This window comes from Pongo pygmaeus, chromosome 1 (genome assembly GCF_028885625.2).
Source record: "Pongo pygmaeus isolate AG05252 chromosome 1, NHGRI_mPonPyg2-v2.0_pri, whole genome shotgun sequence".
Classification (NCBI taxonomy): Eukaryota; Metazoa; Chordata; class Mammalia; order Primates; family Hominidae; genus Pongo; species Pongo pygmaeus.
This window is the reverse complement of record NC_072373.2, coordinates 218099477-218121035: the sequence shown is the minus strand read 5'-3', so window position 1 is coordinate 218121035 and position 21559 is coordinate 218099477. Positions and strand designations below refer to the sequence as shown.

The following is a 21559-nucleotide window of genomic DNA, read 5'->3' as shown; positions in this document are numbered from 1 at the left end:
CGATAAAATTCAACACCCTTTCAGGCTAAAAACTAGATAAACTAGGTATTGATGGAATGTATCTGAAAATAATAAGAGCCATTTATGACAAAGCCACAGCTAATATCATACTGAATGGGCAAAAGCTAGATGCATTCCCTTTGAAAACCAGCACAATGCATGGATGCCCTCTCTCACCACTCCTATTCAACATAGTATTGGAAGTTCTGGCCAGGGCAATCAGGCAAGAGAAAGAAATAAAGAGTATTCAAATAGGAAGTGAGGAAGTCAAATTGTCTCTGTTTGCAGATGACATGATTGTATATTTAGAAAACCCCATCGTCTCAGCCCAAAATCTCCTAAAACTGATAAGCAATTTCAATAAAGTCTCAGGATGCAAAAATCAATGTGCAAATATCACAAGCATTCCTATACATCAACAATAGACAAACGGAGAGCCAATCATGAGTGAACTCCCATTCACAATTGCTAAAATAAAATAAAATAAAATAAAATACCTAGGAATACAACTTACAAGGGATGTGAAGGACCTCTTCAAGGAGAACTACAAACCACTGCTTAAGGAAATAAGAGAGGACATAAACAAATGGAAAAACATTCCATGCTCATTGGTCTGAAGAATCAATATCATGAAAATGGCCATACTGCCCAAAGTAATTTATAGATTCAATGCTGTCCCCATGAAGCTGTAATTGAGTTTCTTCACAGAATTAGAAAAAACTACTTTAAAGTTCATATGGAAGCAAAAAAGAACCCGAATACACAACACAATCCTAAGCAAAAAGAACAAAGCTGGAGGCATCACGCTACCTGACTTCAAACTATATGACAAGGCTACAGTAACCAAAACAACAAGGTACAGTTATCAAAACAGATATGTAGACCAATGGAACAGAACAGAGGCCTCAGAAATAATGCCACACATCTACAACCTGTTTTGACAAACCTGACAAAAACAACCAATGGGGAAAGGATTCCCTATTTAATAAATGGTGTTGGGAAAACTGGATAGCCATATGCAGGAAACTGAAACTGAACCCCTACCTTTCACCTTCTACAAAAATTAACTCAAGATGGATTAAAGACTTAAATGTAAGATGTAAAGCCATAAAAACCCTAGAAGCAAATGTAGGCAATACCATTCAGGACATAGGCATGGGCAAAGACTTCATGGCTGAAACACCAAAACCAATGGCAACAAAAGCCAAAATTGACAAATGGGATCTAACTAAAATAAAGAGCTTTTGCACAGCAAAAGAAACTATCATCAGAGTCAACAGGCAACTTATAGAATGGGAAAAAATTTTTGCAATCTATCCATCAGACAAATGGCTAATATCCAGAATCTACAAGAAACTTAAACAAATTTACAAGGAAAAAACAAACAACCCCGTCAAAAAGTGGGTGATGGACACTAACAGACAATTCTCAAAAAAAAAAAAAAACTTTTATCCGGCCAACAAACGTGAAAAAATGCTCATCATCACTGGTCATTTGATTTGCATTTCTCTAATGCAAATCAAAACCACAGTGAGATACCATCTCATGCCAGTTAGAATGGTGATCATTAAAAAGTCAGGAAACAACATATGCTGGAAAGGATGTGGAGAAATAGGAACGCTTTGACACTGTTGATGGGGGTGTAAATTAGTTCAACCATTGTGGAAGACAGTGTGGCAATTCCTCAAGGATCTAGAACCAGAAATACCATTTGATCCAGCAATCCCATTACTGGGTATATATCCAAAGGATTAGAAATCATTCTACTATAAAGACATATGCACACGTATGTTTATTGCAGCACTATTCACAACAGCAAAGACTTGGAACCAACCCAAATGCCCATCAATGATAGACTGGATAAAGAAAATGTGGCACATATACATCATGGAATACTATGCAGCCATAAAAAAAAAGTTCATTTCCTTTGCAGGGACATGGATGAAGCTAGAAACCATCATTCTCAGCAAACTAACACAGGAACAGTAAACCAAAACACCTCATGTTCTCACTCATAAGTGGGAGTTGAACAATGAGAACTCATGGACACAGGTAGGGGAACATCACACATCAGGGCCTCTTGGGGTGTGGAGAGCTAGGAGAGGGATAGCATTAGGAGAAATACCTAATGTAGATGACGGGTTGAAGGGTGCAGCAAACCACCATGGCATGTGTATACGTATGTAACAAAACTGCACATTCTGCACGTGTATCCCAGAACTTAAAGTGGAAAGAAAGAAAGAAACAAAGAAAGAAAAAGAAAGAAAGAGAAAGCAAGAAAGAAGAAAAGAAAATACAAGACAGGGGAGAGGAGGGGAGGGGAAGCGAAGGGAAGAGAAGGGAAGGGAAGGGAAGGGAAGGGAAGGGAAGGGAAGGGAAGGGAAAAGAAAAGAAAAGAAATACCCATAAAGTAGGAAAGCTGGCTGGTCACAGGAGAAGCATGAAAATATCAAGCAGTGATTTCATACAGCAGCAAGAAAAGAGCTTGTAATATTAGCTACAAGAATAAGGATAAGCCTTGAACAATAAGACCCAAACAAGCAGGATGGGGCTAAGCTGGCTGACACTGAATTGGTCACACATGGCACTGGGTTTGACCCTTGCCCTATCCCAGGCCTAATTATACGCTCATTATGACAGTAAATCACACACCAGCACCAGAACAGTTCTGAGTATGCCCATATTTAGTATAAAAATAGGTAACACCTAGCCAGGCCCAGTGGCTCATGCTTGTAATCCCAACACTTTGGGAGCCCAAGGCAGGTGGATCACCTGAGGTCGGGAGTTTGAGACCATCCTGACCAACATGGAGAAATCTCATCTCTACTAAAAATACAAAATTAGCCGAGTGTGGTGGCACATGTCTGTAATCCCAGCTACTCTAGAGGCTAAAGCAGGAGAATTGGTTGAACCCAGGATGCAGAGGTTGCAGTAAGCCAAGATCATTGCTCTCCGGCCTGGGCAACAAGAGTGAAACTCCATCTCAAAACATAAATAAATAAATAAATAAATAATAGGTGACACCTCAGTTCTGAGAAAACTTCACCATTTTTTCTTAAAATTCTAATGATTATTTCAACCTCTCCTTAGAGATCCTATAAAATTAGAAACCCAAACTCCCTTGTACACAACTCACTCTTCTGAATAAGCCCTCTCTTGAGTATCTACCTTTGCTTTGCAATAGACACTTCTTACCTTTTGCTTCATTCTGCCTACTTCCTAAACTCTTTCTTGCACCGATGACAAGAATGTGGACACTGGTTGGTGACTGAGTCTCTGGGTACCTGGAGATGACCTAATCACTATGGCAACAGTCAGAGTCTAAAAATCACACAGGATATCACAATTCACTCTGGTTTTTCTTGGGGGAAAAATCCAGTAACTTTGGCCCCATATCCCCAAAGGGCATCACTCAGCACAAACTGAGAAGCAGCAGTCCTACCGCTGGGTTGTAAGCATGTGGCTTTATTTCTGGGTTCTCTATTCTGTTCCATTGGTCTATGTCTTGACCTTCATACTGGCACCATGCAGTCTTGCTTACTATTGCCTTACTGTATAAATTGAAGTCAGGTAATGTGATGCCTCCATATTTGTTCATTTTGCTTAGGATTGCTTTGGCTCTTCAGCGTCTTTTTTGGCTCCATATGAATTTTAGGATTCTTTTAGTAATCCTGTGGAAATGATGTTTGTATTTTGGTGTATGCAATTTTTAGATTGATGTCTTTAGATTGATGTTTCATGTTTGCAATTTTTAGATTGCTTTGGGCAGTGTGGTCATTTTCACGATATTGTGTCTGTCAGTCCATCAGCATGGGATGTTTTTCTTCTATTTTGTCATCTATGATTTTTTTCAGCAGTGTCTTGTAGTTCTCCTTGTAGAGATCCTGTACCTAATGGTTAAGTGTATTCCTAGGTTGTTTTTGTTATTGTCAGTTTTTGTTGTTGTTGTTTTGCAACTATTTTAAAGGGATGGAGTTCTTGATTTGATTCTTGGCTTGCTTGTTGTTGGTATAAAAGAGTGTTACTGATTTGTACATACAGATTTTGTACCTGAGACTTAAGTGAATTCATTTATCTCATCTATGAGTCTTTTGGTGGAATCTTTCAGGTTTTCTAAGCACATATGATCACATCATTGGCAAACACACGTAGTTTCACTTCCTTCTTTCCAATTTAAATGTCCTTTATTTCTTTTGCTTACCAGATTGCTCTGACAAAAACTTTCAGTCCTATGTTGATTACAAGTGGATAAAGTGAGCATTTTTGTCTTCTTGTAGTTCTTAGTGGGAATACTTTCAACATTTCTTCATTCAATATGATGTTGCATGTGGATTTGTCATTTTTGGCTTCTATTATTTTGATGTATGTTCTTTCTAGGCATAGTTTGTGTAAGTGTAGTCTATTATTTTACAAGCTTAGATTTGTATTCTGTTTTACCTGAGTGCATTCTGAGATTTGACATCTATTTTACCTGATATAAGTACAGATGCTCGTGCTGTTTTTTGGTTTCCAGTTGCATGGAATAACTTATTCCACCCCTTCATTTTCCATCTACATGTATGCTTATAGGTGAATTGAGTTTCTGGAAAACAGCATATAGTAGGGTCTTATTTTTTTACTCATTCAAAGACCCTATGCCTTTCACTTGCAGAATTGAGATAAATTATATTCATTGTTTTTATTGATAAAGGCTTAGTACTCCCATTTCATTTCTTGTTTTTTGGTTGTTTAGAAACCTCTCTTCCATCCTTTTCTTATTGTCTTTCTTTGTGTTTAAGTAATTTCCTCTTCTGGAATCCTTGGAATGTGACTTTTCTGGCCAGAAACCTCTGTATCTGGGGGCACCTTTGCCAGAGTTTTGATGGGGTTCACTGGGTTCATTCTGCCCATGCAGCCTGGTAGACTACGCTTGGCTTATGTTTCAGGCCTGGAGCACATGCCTATTAAGGGTGGGTCAGGGCTGGAGTGGTGAGGGGTGTGTGAGTGAGCAGGCGGTCAGGCCATTTCGGACAGTCACTAGCTGCTGCTGCTGCAGCAGTGGGGCGGACAGCTCCAGGTGCCAGCATGGGTGCCAGATTTCTGCAAGGCTGCAAGTGAACCAGGCACAGCACAAGCATCTTCCATGGTTGTCACTGGAATACACAGTGACACCAACACTGAAAGCTTGGAAATGCCGGGAACTGCAGAACTCCCAAAAGGGAGTCACAGCCCTGGCTCAGGAAGCGCCCACATCTGGGCTCCTGGAAGAGTAGTAGCTCTTCTGTTTTTCTCTTCACCTACAACTTGGTGAGCAAGGGCTGTGTTTCAGCTTTGTTTGTGTTATTGCTCTTTTAGCCCCACCATTAGGCGGGTCCCAAGTTCTTGTCCTATGACCAGGAAGAATGAAATATGCAGACAAGTGGAGGGTGAGTGAGATAAACAGGAGCTTTATTGAGCAATAGAACAGCTCAGAGACCCACAGTGGGTAGCTTTTTTCTGCAGCCAGGGTGTCCTGATGAGTGTTCAGCTCTGAGCAGACAGGAGGCCCTGGGGTGGGTGACCCCTCCCTCCTGGCAGGTTATTCCATCATCACCACAGCTCTCAGTAGAGAGGAGGCCCTGGAGTGGGTTGCTGCTCTCTGCAGGAAAGTCATCTCATCATCTCTACAGCTCTCAGCAGAGAAAAGGACCCGGAGTGGGTTGCTTGTCTCTGCAGGAAAATCATCCCAATAGTGGGTAGTTCCTCTCTGCCACTGGTCTTCGTAATGTTCTCCCTGAGTCAGGGGTTTTTTTGGCATCAGACAGGAGAAAGTCTGTGCTGATTGGGTCATAGGTGGCCATGAGCAGGCACAGAAAAGGCAACACATGTTCCCACTCTGGTCCCTAGGACTGGTGGCGCAGCCCATGGGCTTCAGGCCCTCCTTGGTCAGAAGATGGAGCCTCACCAGTGATCTTCACCTTCCTGTCTAGGATTCTGTCTGCCTCCCACCACCAACCATGTTGCCCAGGTCACTCGTACCAAGGAGCATCCAAAGATGAGTGCTGATTTGTCCGCAACCCCCCTCAGCCTCCCTTCTACACTCATCAAGGCCCAAAGTCCAGAGGGTTCAAGACAGCAGTGGGACGGTGTATCAGCACTGACCCAAGTGTGCACAGGCCCACCTGGGCTGTGACAGCATCCGGGCTTGACCACAACCACACTCCAAAATTAGAGCAGGTGCCATGAGAGATGAGGCAGTGAGAGCAGACACCCCCAAGCTGCAGGAGAAGGGGGGATCTCCTGGACCCTCGAGAGCACTGGGGGACCTCAGTTGGTAACTGTGACCTGGACAGCTTCAGTTATGCCTTTGGAGCGACTGCCCTGCCAACTCGGGAGGACCAGGACTCCCTCTTCTCCCAGGCTCCCATCAGCTCCAAAGTGTACGCAGCCTCGGCTGTGCCCTCTCTGTGTGTTTCCCTGCAGAGGTGACAGGTGAGATGCAGGCTCACAGCAGCTCTGGCCAACCCCGCACAAACAAACCCAATGCTCCTGGGTGTGGTTTAACAAGCCCCAACTGCACTCTCATCCAGGAGCTTGCAGGCTAACAGCAGGCAGTGGGCAGTGAGGTAGAGGCTGTGGTGGAGACTCCAGACCTGGGACCAGGTTCCATTTTGCCATGAGAGGGTGTGCGTGGCACAGTTGGCTGCCTCAGGGACACGGAGCACAGGCCTGGCTCATGACCCTGCCAAGGGGGGTGCCTCCAGGAGTGGTTCATGTTTCCCAGGCCCAGCAATCAGGCTGGTCACCCCTAGGGCGGGTGGATCTTGGAAACACAGCCTGGGGTGGATCTGCATAGAACCTCCCTTCAAGACCCGGGAGCTTGACACTGTTAGCAGGATGGGCACAGTGGCCAGATAGCTGGCCAGGTCCTTGAAGCAGGTGCCATTTCTGCTTCTCACCCTGGCCCCCTGATGGATGGCCCCAGCTCTGCCTTCTGGGCCTGGCATCCACACATCTTGTGCGAGCGGGACACCACCCCATTCCTATCTTCTCCTTGGGGCCCCTCTCTGCCCGTCCCTTTGTGCCTGACCGAGCTGCTCCCCGTGGGCAAAAAAGTGAGAAAAAGAACTGATGACTGAGGAGAAGTAAAGAATGGGTGGAGATCATCTGTATGCCTGTTTTCCCAGCACTTTGGGAGGCCAAGGTCGGTGGATCACTCGAAGCCAGGATATTGAGACCAGGCTGATCAACCTGGAAAAACCCCGTCTCTATTAAAAATACAAGAATCAGCCACGCTTGGTGGAACGTGCCTGCAGTCCCAGCTATTTGAGTGGTTGAGGTGCAAGAATCACTTGAGCCCTGAAGGAAAGGATTGTGGTGAGCCCAGATTGCACCACCGCACTCCAGCCTAAATGACAAAGTGAGATTTTTGTCTCCAAAAGAAAACAAAGAACAAGAATGGGCGGGAAATACTCAAAATGATCAAATTTTATTTGGTTGCTTTGATGTTCTACAGCTGAAACTCAATCACAGACAAATTAGTATTTCATTATTTTTCCATCAGTAACTCAATCACTAGAGATTTCTGATGGAAAAATTGCTACAACAGGTTAAAAGTTTTCATTCAGGCACTCTTTGTTTCTGATATTCCTCTGTAACCGTCCTTGCAGGGATAACATTATCATCAATGCAGAACTTTAGCTTCTCTTTCTGACTCTGTAGGACACGGGTCCCTGAAGTTCTCATTGACGTCACCTCAACATTTCCCTCCAGCCTTGCCCCTTGCTGTTATCTTTTTTTTTCCCTCACACTGAGCACTTGCCTGTGCTTCCTTTAAGTTGCATGTGGCCTGGGCACAGTCAGTCATGCCAGTAATCCCAGCACTTTAGGAAGCTGATGCAGGAGGATCCCATAAGCCCAGCTGGAGCAACATAGAGAAACACTGTCTCAAATTGTCTTTAATAAAAATTTTGGAATTATTAAAAATGGAAATAAGAAAATAGAAAAATAGCTTGCACGTACAGAGTAGATTTTAGTGTCCAAGTGCCTGGAAGAGAACTTTGGATTTCTCTACCCCGCTAGGCACGCCTTCCCTAGCAGCAAAGATGGAGCTCCAGTTCCTCAGATGGTGATGAGCCACAGGAAGGGCAGGGGGTGGGACCAATGAAGATCCTCTTGGGCTGCCTGACTTCCCTCAGTGTACACATCAGCTCAGCCCGAAGTGGGGTGAAGATCTCCCAATAGACATGAACCAAGGAATTCAAACTCTCCTCAGGGGCAGGATACGTCTCCAGGCTTAACTTGCTCAGCCCACTGGTGTGGCGCAGCAGGTCCTTCAGGGCGTCCATAGACATGCAATTTCTGCCAAAGTAGAAGGTGGTGAGCTGGGAGCAGCGGCTCAGGCCAGGCAGGATGGCACTGAGTTGGGAGTAGTGGATCTGACAGCCCTCCAAGATGAGGGTCTTGAGAGAGGCAGCAATTTTCTCTAGCAGAGCTCCGAGGGGTTCAAGACTGATGCGGAACAGCAGCACATAGCTGAGATTCAGATGCTTTAGGTAACCGAGGCTTGGGTACTGGGAGAGACACTTCACATCCTCTTCCAATAGGTAGCCACAAGTTAATTCCAAGTTCTCCAAGGGGTTCTGGAGGCACCTGTGGAGATCAAGAAGTTAGTTCTGAGCAATGGTACCAATTAGATGAAGGTAGTGGGGAATAACCTCAAGGAAAATGCCTGCTTCAAACAAACACGTTTGCTCCCACCATCTGAGGATGGTCGGCATGCAAGCTGCTGCATGTTGAGGACCCTGATCATTCAGAGGCAGTCCCATGTTAGCCTCAGCCCTTTCACCATTGCTTGTGTGATTGGTTCAAGGCCACAACATCTCTAAAGCCTTTTTTTTTTTTCATCTTTTAGCAGAAAACTTCATCTCTGGGCCACAGGTACCCAGTGGGAGATGTGCACAAAGAACTCAACTCAGCAAGGTGTGGGGACATCCGCTAGGGCTACCTGTCGGCAGGAGCTCCCTGACATGCCTGCATCTGCAAACCAACTATCACTTTTTACCACTGTCATGCCTACTCCCTCACCTCCATCCCGGAAGCACGCATTTCCCATGTCAACTGACTTTCCTGGAGTTCAGAACAACCTTTTACAGACAGGGAATCAGAGACAGGATCATTCGTGATCACTAAGCTGGTGAGGACAGACCTATTGTGAAATGCACAGGTTTGATGCCCTTTCCCTCCTTTCATACCCTCGTCTATTGTCTCTTTGACATCATATCAACTTGAAACACACTTTGTAAGAGGAAATTCACACGTGCACCCCCAATAGAGCTGAAACCCCCACTAACTAGCTTGTACATGGTGTCCCTCTCTAGCTTCTACCCCAGGTGACCCCTCTGCTCTTATTGGAGCTATCCTGTGATAGCCACCCCAGGACATGGAACACTGAATGGGACAATGTGTTGACCTTCTGGTGGCCCCTTCACTGCAATGTTGCCACTGGCTGTCACACAGTACATGCCTTCTAGTGTTTGCTGTAGCAAAACAAGGCTGTGCTGTGGTTTGCATACAAAGTGCACGATCCTTTCTCACCTGATCAGCTGTTCCAGGTGTCCACTGAAGAAGGTGATCAATTTTATTTTAAGCAACTGGAGGTGTTCCAGCCTGAGGAACACAGAGCTGAATTTGGCAACTAACCGACCCTCGAGTTCATTGTCTGACGTGTAATGATGGCACCTGGAGAAAACGAGTTTGCGAAGATTCTTCATCTCCTTCAGGTGACAACGAAGCTTTCTTATCAGTTGTGGCCAGGACATGTTTCGAATTTCCAGCTCCTGAATACTATTCAGGTGGATTATTTTCAATGACTTTCTGAGATATTTAATCGGCGTTAGATAATTGACCAGCTTACTACAGCACAGGTGTACTAAACCTCTCCTTTGGTAAACCCACTGAAAGAGGTATCTCAGGCATTCATCCTGGGGTATTTCCTTGAGGCAGACGTCTATGAACACCTTTAAGGGCTGGTGCTCTTCCATCCTTGGACAGTCCTCTGCTGTCTCCTTCTTACTCATGGCCTCTGGGAAGCAGGACAGGGCCCAGGCTCCAGGCCATATGGCCCAGAAATTCTCATCAACATCCCGCAAATCCAGCCCTTGAAGTTTCCACCTCCTGTGGGTAAAGTAAGGGAGAGGCTCAGAATTTAGAAGGACCCATCCCTGACCTTTGCTTTCATTCTCATCCCATAAGTCAGCTACTCCTGTCCTCAGTGCTCCCTGTTCTCTTTGTCTTTTCTCAATCCCTTTTCCTTTTTGATTCTGACTGGTCCCCACTTCTATTCCCTTTACCTTCCACTGAGTAAAGGCAGGTTTCTGTTCCCACGGTGGACCCTGTATGGTGAGCAGTCCTTTCTCTGAGGATCTGGACAATGGCCAAAGCCTCCCTGAGCTTCCTTGCCAACACCATCAGAAGACTCTGGGCCACCCTTGGGCTACTTCTCTGCCTGACCCTGCTGTTCTTTCCCTGGACACTTGAGTCCTATCTACCAGCCCTCCTGGGTCACCTCACCTGGGACGAACCTTCTGTGTAAGCAGCATATGAAGTCCTTCCAGCAATGCTTTTAAGGTCTCCAGATGAAGCGTCTTCATCAGCGATCCCAGAGGGAGGCAGGTGAAGGGCCAGGCCTGCACCATCACCCTCAGAGTCTGGAAGTGTCTCCTGCTGAAGGCCTCCATGAAGAGTGGGAGATAGAGCACCCTGGGCAGCTCCTCCACGGCAGAGATGGCCAAGGCCTGGTCTCTCAGCAAGCTCTGCCCCGCCAGCTCCAGGAGTCTGGGTGGGACCTGGATGCTCATCCTGATGGATCTGCAAGGAAAATTTCTAGAAGACAAATCCAGGGAAAACGTATCACTCTCAGGGCAAACACAATCACCTCATCTTCTCCTAGGACCAATATCATTGCTCTGGTAGAGGTAGAAAAATTACCACTTTACCCCAATTCCACTCTGCACTTGGTGACTTCAAATCTATACTTCTGCTTCTACTGGTACCAGGAAGAATGTCTTCCAAACACCAAGGAGGGAGGGGTCAAAGGGACCACTGGCTTATTAACTTTCATCCATTGCTCCACTGAATCCCAGAACCACCGGACAGTGCCACTGAGGATCCTGAAAGCCAAGCTCTACCTCTTTGAGGAAAAATTCCTTGCCACTTACCACCTTAAAGCAATGAGAATGAGAGTTTCCTGTGGCCCCAGACAGCCTACATGCTCAGTTCACACCATGAACATGCTGGGGGAACACTAAAGGGACTCCCTAAAATCGATGCCATTATTTTTTATTTTGAAAATTTTCTACCAGAAATGGACCCGGTGCTGTGGCTCATGTCTGTAATCCCAACACTGCTGGACGCCAAAGCAGGCAGATCACTTGAGGTCAGGAGCTCGAGAAGAGCCTAGCCTACATAATGAAACCATGTCTCTACTAAATATAAAAAAATTAAGAATCATTTGACTCCAGAAGGCAGAGGTTGCAGTGAGCCGAGATCGCACCACTGCTCTCCAGCCTGGCTGACAGACTTAGACTCTGACTCAAAAATAAGCAAATTGACAAATTAATTAATTTAAATATTGGCCAAGCATGGTCATGCATGACTGTCATCCTAGCTACTGTGGAGGCAGAGGAAGGAGAATCACTTGAACCCCAGAGGCAGAGTTTTCAGGGAGCCCAGCTCAGTGCCCTGCACTCCAGTCTGGGTGACAGAGTCAGAATACATCCCAGAAAAACACAAAATAATTCACTGGAACTGTAAAAGTGGTGTGATGGTACTCCACAGCATTTGGAAGGTATGTAGAGACATGCTAACTGTAGCCGGGCACAGTGGCTTACTCCTGTAATCCCAGCACTTTGGGAGCCCGAGGTGGGCAGATCACCTGTGGTCAGGAGTTTGAGGCCAGCATGGCCAACATGCGAAACCCCGTGTCTACTAAAAATGCAAAAATTAGCTGGGCATGGTGGTGAGTGCCTGTAATCCAAGCTACTCAGGAGGCTGAAGCAGGAGAATCACATGTAACCGGGAGGCAGAAGTTTCGGTGAGCCAAATCACACCATGGCACTCCAGCCTGGGCAACAATAGGGAAACTCCATCTCAAAAAATAAAAAATAAATAATAATTAACCAGAAACTGTAAAAGTGCTATGATGCTATTCTAGAGCACTGTAACTCCAAGATGAAGGTTCCAATACACATCACTTCCACATACTCACAATTACCCACTTTTGGACGGATCCTAGGGGCAAAAATAAATCCCATGATCTGAGCAAAACTGCACTCTTGAGATTGGTATGTGGGATACCTTTAAGGATTTCGTGAAAATGAAAGCACACTTGGAGAAGCACAATAACACCAAGTCTATGAACTGTAATTGAAGGGCACAAAAACAAATATCTTCAAATGTCAAGAAATAAAAATTCATCTAACTGTAAATTTTTAATATATTTTTTAAAAACTGCTTCGATAAGAATTTTAAAAGGACAGAAACCAAGCACAAATCACAATTTGATGGATGAAGACAAAACTACATTTAGAGGAAAAATGAAAGCCTAAATCTGTTCATCCCACAAAACAGACAGAAAAATATTCTGTGCCACTTTGGGATGTGTGTCACCATCCCTGACTGGCTGGCTGCAGATCAAATGGGCATGACCCTAAGAAGGTGGTGACTTACCAGCACTGGACTCACTTTGCAGAGTTCTGGGACCTCTCAGAGAACCAAGCAGTAGCTCCAGGTACGAGTGCTGTGGGGCTCTTCGGTGTACCCTCAGGAGCTTTTATACCCCTTTCTAACCCCACCCTTCCCTTCTCAATCACCAGCTTCCAATCAGAAAGTGATACCTGATTAGATCTTGTAGTCACACCCAGTCAATCCTGATTGAGTTTTCAGCTTTCTTCTGACTAACTGATTGAATTAGATACACATTTATGGAAGTAAAAGAAGAAATAATAGGGTAAAAGTCCAAAACTCATTCGTTCATTTATTCCCCAAATACTGATGAAGTTTGGCTAATAGATGACTTTCACAGTGATACAGGGAAGGGATTAATCTGTTCCTGATATTAGACAAAAAAAAAAAACTTAAGGCTTCCTTATTGGAGGACATTTGGCCCATCAAAATTGTCAAAATGTTTCAGAGCTGCAACAGCCTGAAGAAGATAGTGATGTCATTCCCAAGAAAACAGAATAAAAAGCTGTGTATATCAAATGGTCGCCTGGGTTTTATGCTATCTAACATAGCAGATCATGTGCACATTCAGGTAGAAGAAAGGAACCACTGAGGGTGTGATCTATCTCAAGACTAAGTGAAGGCTTCACTGAAGGAAATCAGGACCAAGTGACCCAGTGAGGTGGGGACTGACAGAATGAGACTAGGTGTTCTAATGGGAACCTGGAAAGCCTAACTCAGAATGGGCCTGTGTGGGTTCTGCAATCTTTTCCTACACAGGGTTACCTACAGGTGTTATAGCTGCATCTCCCCTAGAAGAGCCAATGGGGATGGGTGAGGAATCTGAAATCACTCGCGCACCCCACATACAAATGAGAGCGAGGGTCCCTGCAAGCCCAGGCCCCGGGGTAGGTCCTGGCCCTTGTTGTTGCCTGCTGATCCCAGAGGCCTTGGGTTTGTGGTCACAGGAGCCCTACCTACTTCCCATGCACCCCCAGCCCAAGATAAACAAAATCCTCCAGACTCCCTGGTCCATGTACTTAAGATCTCCAGATCGTGCCACTTCACTCCAACCTGGGCAACAGGGTGAGACTCGGGGCCAGAAAGAGCTGAGGTCCAGTATGATCGGTACCAGCCGTCTGTTGTGCCTCGTGGATGCTCAGTGAACACAGATTCTCACAGCCATTATTGGTTCTGAGCTCACCCTCAGCCTCAGGTTTACAAAGTGGGGCATGGGAAGTAGAAGCCTCACTGGGCTCAGGTGATCCTCCCACCTGATGGGCTCCTCTCAGAAAAGCAGCTTGCAAAGATGGAATCTGAGAATGTGAGCTGGAGCAGAGGCCAGAGAGAAGATTGGGGCCAGACTTGGGAAGGGAGACTTTCCCAAGCTGGAAGTTACCCAGGTAGAAACTCTGGGCTCTACAGGATGTGAGAGAGAAATGAATGAGGGTCCATATGTGCCTGTCATTGTGCTATCATCTGGAAACCTTTCCTTTAGATTCTGGAATCTTCCCACAGTGGAACGTTTCACAGCAACCATTGGCCCCCGTTATTTTCCAGGACCCTTCATCCAAATCTTAATCTCACCCACTCCTTTCCTACTCTAAACTGATAATTCATGTTTCCTCCTTCTTAGAGTCCTCTCCTGTTGCTAATATTGAACATAGAGATTCTTATCAGAGCATCACCATTAGGCCTACAAAGTAAGCTCAGACCCAGGCACAGTGGTTCATGCCTGTAATGTCAGCACTTTGGGAGGCCAAGGTGGGCTGATCACGAGGATAGGAGATCGAGACCATTGTGGCTAATACGGTGAAACTCCATCTCTACTTAAAATACAAAAAATTAGCCGAGCATAGTGGCAGATGCCTGCACTCCCAGCTACTCAGAAGGCTGAGGCAGGAGAATCGCTTCAACCTGGGATGTGAATGTTGCAGTGAGCTGAGATGGCACTTCTGCCCTCCATCGTGTGTGACCGCATGACACTGTCTGAAAAAAGAACAAAAGGAAAAGCAAGCAAGCATGCAATACAGAAAGGAAGAAAGAAAGAAGGAAGGAAGGAAGGAAGGAAGGAGAAAGAAAGAAAGAAAAAGCAAGAAAGAAAGAAAGGAAAGAAAGAAAGAAAAGAAAGAAAGAAAGAAAGAAAAAAGAAAGAAAGAAAGAAAGAAAGAAAGAAAGAAAGAAAGAAAGAAAGAAAGAAAGAAAGAAAGAAAGAAAGAAAGAAAGAAAGAAAGAAAGAAAGAAAAAGAAAGAAAGAAAGAAAGAAAGCTCAGGCCTCCAATCCCAGCCCTTTGGGAAGCCAAGAAAGGCAGAGTGCTAGAGCTCAGGAGTTTGTGAGGAATATGGGCAATGTGATGAAACCCTGTCTCTAATGAAAATACAAGATATTAGCTGGGGGGAGGCAGTGTGCACCTGTAGGCCAAGCTGCCCGGGAAGTTGAGATGGGAGGATCACCTGAGCCCAGTGAGGCTTCTACTTCCCATGCCCCACTTTGTAAACCTGAGGCTGAGGGTGAGCTCAGAACCAATAATGGCTGTGAGAATCTGTGTTCACTGAGCATCCACGAGGCACAACAGACGGCTGGTACCGATCATACTGGACCTCAGCTCTTTCTGGCCCCGAGTCTCACCCTGTTGCCCAGGTTGGAGTGAAGTGGCACGATCTGGAGATCTTAAGTACATGGACCAGGGAGTCTGGAGGATTTTGTTTATCTTGGGCTGGGGGTGCATGGGAAGTAGGTAGGGCTCCTGTGACCACAAACCCAAGGCCTCTGGGATCAGCAGGCAACAACAAGGGCCAGGACCTACCCCGGGGCCTGGGCTTGCAGGGACCCTCGCTCTCATTTGTATGTGGGGTGCGCGAGTGATTTCAGATTCCTCACCCATCCCCATTGGCTCTTCTAGGGGAGATGCAGCTATAACACCTGTAGGTAACCCTGTGTAGGAAAAGATTGCAGAACCCACACAGGCCCATTCTGAGTTAGGCTTTCCAGGTTCCCATTAGAACACCTAGTCTCATTCTGTCAGTCCCCACCTCACTGGGTCACTTGGTCCTGATTTCCTTCAGTGAAGCCTTCACTTAGTCTTGAGATAGATCACACCCTCAGTGGTTCCTTTCTTCTACCTGAATGTGCACATGATCTGCTATGTTAGATAGCATAAAACCCAGGCGACCATTTGATATACACAGCTTTTTATTCTGTTTTCTTGGGAATGACATCACTATCTTCTTCAGGCTGTTGCAGCTCTGAAACATTTTGACAATTTTGATGGGCCAAATGTCCTCCAATAAGGAAGCCTTAAGTTTTTTTTTTTTTGTCTAATATCAGGAACAGATTAATCCCTTCCCTGTATCACTGTGAAAGTCATCTATTAGCCAAACTTCATCAGTATTTGGGGAATAAATGAACGAATGAGTTTTGGACTTTTACCCTATTATTTCTTCTTTTACTTCCATAAATGTGTATCTAATTCAATCAGTTAGTCAGAAGAAAGCTGAAAACTCAATCAGGATTGACTGGGTGTGACTACAAGATCTAATCAGGTATCACTTTCTGATTGGAAGCTGGTGATTGAGAAGGGAAGGGTGGGGTTAGAAAGGGGTATAAAAGCTCCTGAGGGTACACCGAAGAGCCCCACAGCACTCGTACCTGGAGCTACTGCTTGGTTCTCTGAGAGGTCCCAGAACTCTGCAAAGTGAGTCCAGCGCTGGTAAGTCACCACCTTCTTAGGGTCATGCCCATTTGATCTGCAGCCAGCCAGTCAGGGATGGTGACACACATCCCAAAGTGGCACAGAATATTTTTCTGTCTGTTTTGTGGGATGAACAGATTTAGGCTTTCATTTTTCCTCTAAATGTAGTTTTGTCTTCATCCATCAAATTGTGATTTGTGCTTGGTTTCTGTCCTTTTAAAATTCTTATCGAAGCAGTTTTTAAAAAATATATTAAAAATTTACAGTTAGATGAATTTTTATTTCTTGACATTTGAAGATATTTGTTTTTGTGCCCTTCAATTACAGTTCATAGACTTGGTGTTATTGTGCTTCTCCAAGTGTGCTTTCATTTTCACGAAATCCTTAAAGGTATCCCACATACCAATCTCAAGAGTGCAGTTTTGCTCAGATCATGGGATTTATTTTTGCCCCTAGGATCCGTCCAAAAGTGGGTAATTGTGAGTATGTGGAAGTGATGTGTATTGGAACCTTCATCTTGGAGTTACAGTGCTCTAGAATAGCATCATAGCACTTTTACAGTTTCTGGTTAATTATTATTTATTTTTTATTTTTTGAGATGGAGTTTCCCTATTGTTGCCCAGGCTGGAGTGCCATGGTGTGATTTGGCTCACCGAAACTTCTGCCTCCCGGTTACATGTGATTCTCCTGCTTCAGCCTCCTGAGTAGCTTGGATTACAGGCACTCACCACCATGCCCAGCTAATTTTTGCATTTTTAGTAGACACGGGGTTTCGCATGTTGGCCATGCTGGCCTCAAACTCCTGACCACAGGTGATCTGCCCACCTCGGGCTCCCAAAGTGCTGGGATTACAGGAGTAAGCCACTGTGCCCGGCTACAGTTAGCATGTCTCTACATACCTTCCAAATGCTGTGGAGTACCATCACACCACTTTTACAGTTCCAGTGAATTATTTTGTGTTTTTCTGGGATGTATTCTGACTCTGTCACCCAGACTGGAGTGCAGGGCACTGAGCTGGGCTCCCTGAAAACTCTGCCTCTGGGGTTCAAGTGATTCTCCTTCCTCTGCCTCCACAGTAGCTAGGATGACAGTCATGCATGACCATGCTTGGCCAATATTTAAATTAATTAATTTGTCAATTTGCTTATTTTTGAGTCAGAGTCTAAGTCTGTCAGCCAGGCTGGAGAGCAGTGGTGCGATCTCGGCTCACTGCAACCTCTGCCTTCTGGAGTCAAATGATTCTTAATTTTTTTATATTTAGTAGAGACATGGTTTCATTATGTAGGCTAGGCTCTTCTCGAGCTCCTGACCTCAAGTGATCTGCCTGCTTTGGCGTCCAGCAGTGTTGGGATTACAGACATGAGCCACAGCACCGGGTCCATTTCTGGTAGAAAATTTTCAAAATAAAAAATAATGGCATCGATTTTAGGGAGTCCCTTTAGTGTTCCCCCAGCATGTTCATGGTGTGAACTGAGCATGTAGGCTGTCTGGGGCCACAGGAAACTCTCATTCTCATTGCTTTAAGGTGGTAAGTGGCAAGGAATTTTTCCTCAAAGAGGTAGAGCTTGGCTTTCAGGATCCTCAGTGGCACTGTCCGGTGGTTCTGGGATTCAGTGGAGCAATGGATGAAAGTTAATAAGCCAGTGGTCCCTTTGACCCCTCCCTCCTTGGTGTTTGGAAGACATTCTTCCTGGTACCAGCGGAAGCAGAAATATAGATTTGTGGCCACCAAGTGCAGAGTGGAATTGGGGTAAAGTGGTAATTTTTCTACCTCTACCAGAGCAATGCTATTGGCCCTAGGAGAAGATGATGTGATGGTGTTTGGCCTGAAACTTATGCTTTTTCTCTGGATTTGTCTTCTAGAGTTTTTCTTTACAGATTCATCAGGATGAGCATCCAGGACCCACCCAGACTCCTGGAGCTGGCGGGGCAGAGTCTGCTGAGAGACCAGGCCTTGACCATCTCTGCCATGGAGGAGCTGCCCAGTGAGCTCTACCTCCCACTCTTCCTGGAGGCCTTCAGCAGGAGACACTTCCAGATTCTGACGGTGATGGTGCAGGCCTGGCCCTTCACCCACCTCCCTCTGGGATCGCTGATGAAGACGCTTCATCTGGAGACCTTAAAAGCATTGCTGGAAGGGCTTCATATGCTGCTTACACAGAAGATTCGCCCCAGGTGAGGTGACCCAGGAGGGCTGGTAGATAGGACTCAAGTGTCCAGGGAAAGAACAGCAGGGTCAGTCAAAGAAAGAGCCCAAGGATGGCCCAGTGTCTTCTGGTGGTGCTGGCGAGGAAGCTCAGAGAGGCCTTGGCCATTGCCCAGATCCTCAGGGAAACGACTGCTCACCACATAGGATCCACTGTGGGAACAGAAACTTGCCTATTCCCAGTGGAAAGTAAATGGAATACAAGTGGGGATGAGTCAGAATTCAAAGAGAAAAGGGACCAAGAAATCTCAGAGAGAACAGGGAGCACCGAGGACAGGAGCAGCTGATCTGTTGGATGAGAATGAAAGCAAAGGTCAGGGATTTGTCCTTCTAAATTCTGAGCCTCTGCCTTACTTTACCCACAGGAGGTGGAAACTTCAAGTGCTGGATTTGCGGGATGTTGATGAGAATTTCTGGGCCAGATGGCCTGGAGCCTGGGCCCTGTCCTCCTCCCCAGAGACCATGAGTAAGAGGCAGACAGCAGAGGACTGTCCAAGGACAGGAGAGCACCAGCCCTTGAAGGTGTTCATAGACATCTGCCTCAAGGAAATACCCCAGGATGAATGCCTGAGATACCTCTTCCGACGGGTTTACCAAAGGAGAGGTTTAGTACATCTGTGCTGCAGTAAGTTGGTGAATTATCTAACGTCGATTGAATATCTCAGAAGATCATTGAAGATAATCCACCTGAATAGTATTCAGGAGCTGGAAATTTGCTATGTGTCCTGGCCACATCTGATAAGAAACCTTCACTGTTAGCTGAAGGAGATGAAGAATCTTCGCAAACTCATTTTTCTCCAGGTGCCATCCTTGCACGCCAATTACCGTGAGGAATGCTCAGTCACCAAAATCAGTTCTACGTTCCTCAGGCTGAAACACCTCCAGTTGCTTAAAATGAATATGGTCACCTTCCGTAGAGGGCACCTGGGACAGCTGATCAGGTGAGAAAGGATCGTGCACTCTCTCTGCAGACCACAGCACAGCCTTTTTTTTGTTACAGAAAACACTAGAAGACATGTACTATGTGCCAGCCAGTGGCGACGGCACAGTGCAAGGGACACCAGAATGTCAACACATTGTCCCGTTCAGTGTTCCATGTCCTGGAGTGGATATCACAGGATCACTTCAATAAAGGCAGAGAGGTCACCTAGGGCAGAGTCTAGAGAGGGACATCTTGTACAAGGTACTTAGTGGGCGTTTTGGCTCTACTGAGGGTGCATGTGTGGATTTCCTGTTACAAAGTGTGTTTCAAGTTGATATGATGTAAAAGAGGTAACAGAGGAGGGTATGAAAGGAGGGACAGTGCATCAAACTTGTGCATTTCACAGTAGAAGCTCTGTCCTCACCAGCTTGGTGATCACAAATGATCCTGTCTCTGATTCCCTGTCTGTAGAAGGTTGTTTTGAACTCCAGGAAAGTCAATTGACATAGAACATGCGTGCTTCTGGGATGGAGGGTGAAGGAGTAGGAGTGAGAGTGGTAAAAAGTGATAGGTGGTTTGCAGATGCAGGCATGCCAGGGAGCCCCTGCCAGCAGGTAGCCCTAGCTGATGTCCGTAGGCCTTGCTGTGTTGAGTTCTTTGTGCACATGTCCCACCGGGTACCCATGGCCGAGAGATGAAGTTTTCTGCTAAAAGATGAAGATAAAAGGCTTTAGAGATTTTGTGGCCTTGACCCAATCACACAAGTAATGGTGAAAAGGCTGAGGCTAAAATGGGACAGCCCCTGAATGATCAGAGTCCTCATCAAGCAGCAACCTGCATGCCGACCATCATCAGATGGTGGGAACAAAGTTGTGTTTGTTTGAAGCAGGCATTTTCCTTGAGTTTATTCCCTACTACATTCATCTAACTTGTACCATTGCCCAGAACTAACTTCTCGATCTCCACAGGTGCCTCTAGAACCCCTTGGAGAACTTGGAATTAACTTGTGGCTACCTATTGGAAGAGGACTTGAGGTGTCTCTACCAGTACCCAAGACTCGCTTACCCAAAGCATCTGAATCTCAGCTACATGCTGCAGTTCTATATCAGTCTTGAACCCCTCGGAGCTCTGCTGGAGAAAGTTTCTGCCACTCTTGAGACCCTCATCTTGGAGGGCTGTCAGAGCCACTACTCCCAGCTCAGTGCCATCCTGCCTGGCCTGAGCCGCTGCTCCCAGCTCACCACCTTCTACTTTGGCAGAAATTGCATGTCTATGGACGCCCTGAAGGACCTGCTGTGCCACACCAGTGGGCTGAGCAAATTAAGCCTGGAGACGTATCCTGCCCCTGAGGAGAGTTTGAATTCCTTGGTTCATGTCGATTGGGAGATCTTCACCCCACTTCGGGCTGAGCTGATGTGCACACTGAGGGAAGTCAGGCAGCCCAAGAGGATCTTCATTGGCCCCACCCCCTGCCCTTCCTGTGGCTCATCACCATCTGAGGAACTGGAGCTCCATCTTTGCTGCTAGGGAAGGCGTGCCTAGCGGGGTAGAGAAATCCAAAGTACTCTTCCAGGCTCTTGGACACTAAAATCTAGTATGTAGGTGCAAGTTATTTTTCTATTTTCTTATTTCCTTTTTTAATAATTCCAAAATTTTTATTACAAAAAAATTGAGACAGTGTTTCACTATGTTGCCCCAGCTGGTCTCAAACTGCTGGGCACATGGGATTCTCCTGCCTGGGCCTCCTAAAGTGCTGGGATTACAGGCACGAGCGACTGTGCCCAGGCCACATGTGCAACTCAAAGCAAGCACAGAGCTCTGTTTCAGACAGGTGCTTAGTGCGAGGGAGAAAATCCTAGCAGCAGGGGGCAAGACTTGAGGAAAATATTGAGGTGGAGTCAATGAGACCTACAGAGTCAGAAAGAGAAGCTAAATTTCTTCAGTGATGAGAATGTTATCCCTGCAAGGATGGTCACCAAGAAATATCAGAAATAGAGAACCTCAATGAAAACCTTCTGATGTCCTCTGTAATTGATGTACTTGTTTTAGGGATTTATA

General features: G+C 45.8%; 1 protein-coding gene and 1 pseudogene across 1 annotated transcript; one reads left to right on the top strand and one right to left on the bottom strand.

The window, feature by feature from the left end:
- Positions 1–7432: 7432 nt before the first annotated feature.
- On the bottom strand, positions 7433–12761 carry LOC129011070 (PRAME family member 1). The gene is made up of 3 exons (XM_054445782.1): positions 10531–12761; positions 9556–10134; positions 7433–8610 (listed from the first exon to the last, which is right to left on the bottom strand). The coding sequence occupies exons 1-3, from the start codon at positions 10815–10817 to the stop codon at positions 8052–8054; spliced, it is 1425 nt and encodes a 474-aa protein (XP_054301757.1). The 5' UTR covers positions 10818–12761; the 3' UTR covers positions 7433–8051.
- Positions 12762–18261: 5500 nt separating this feature from the next.
- LOC129012656 (PRAME family member 14-like) lies at positions 18262–21028 on the top strand (annotated as a pseudogene).
- The last annotated feature ends 531 nt before the right edge of the window (positions 21029–21559 follow it).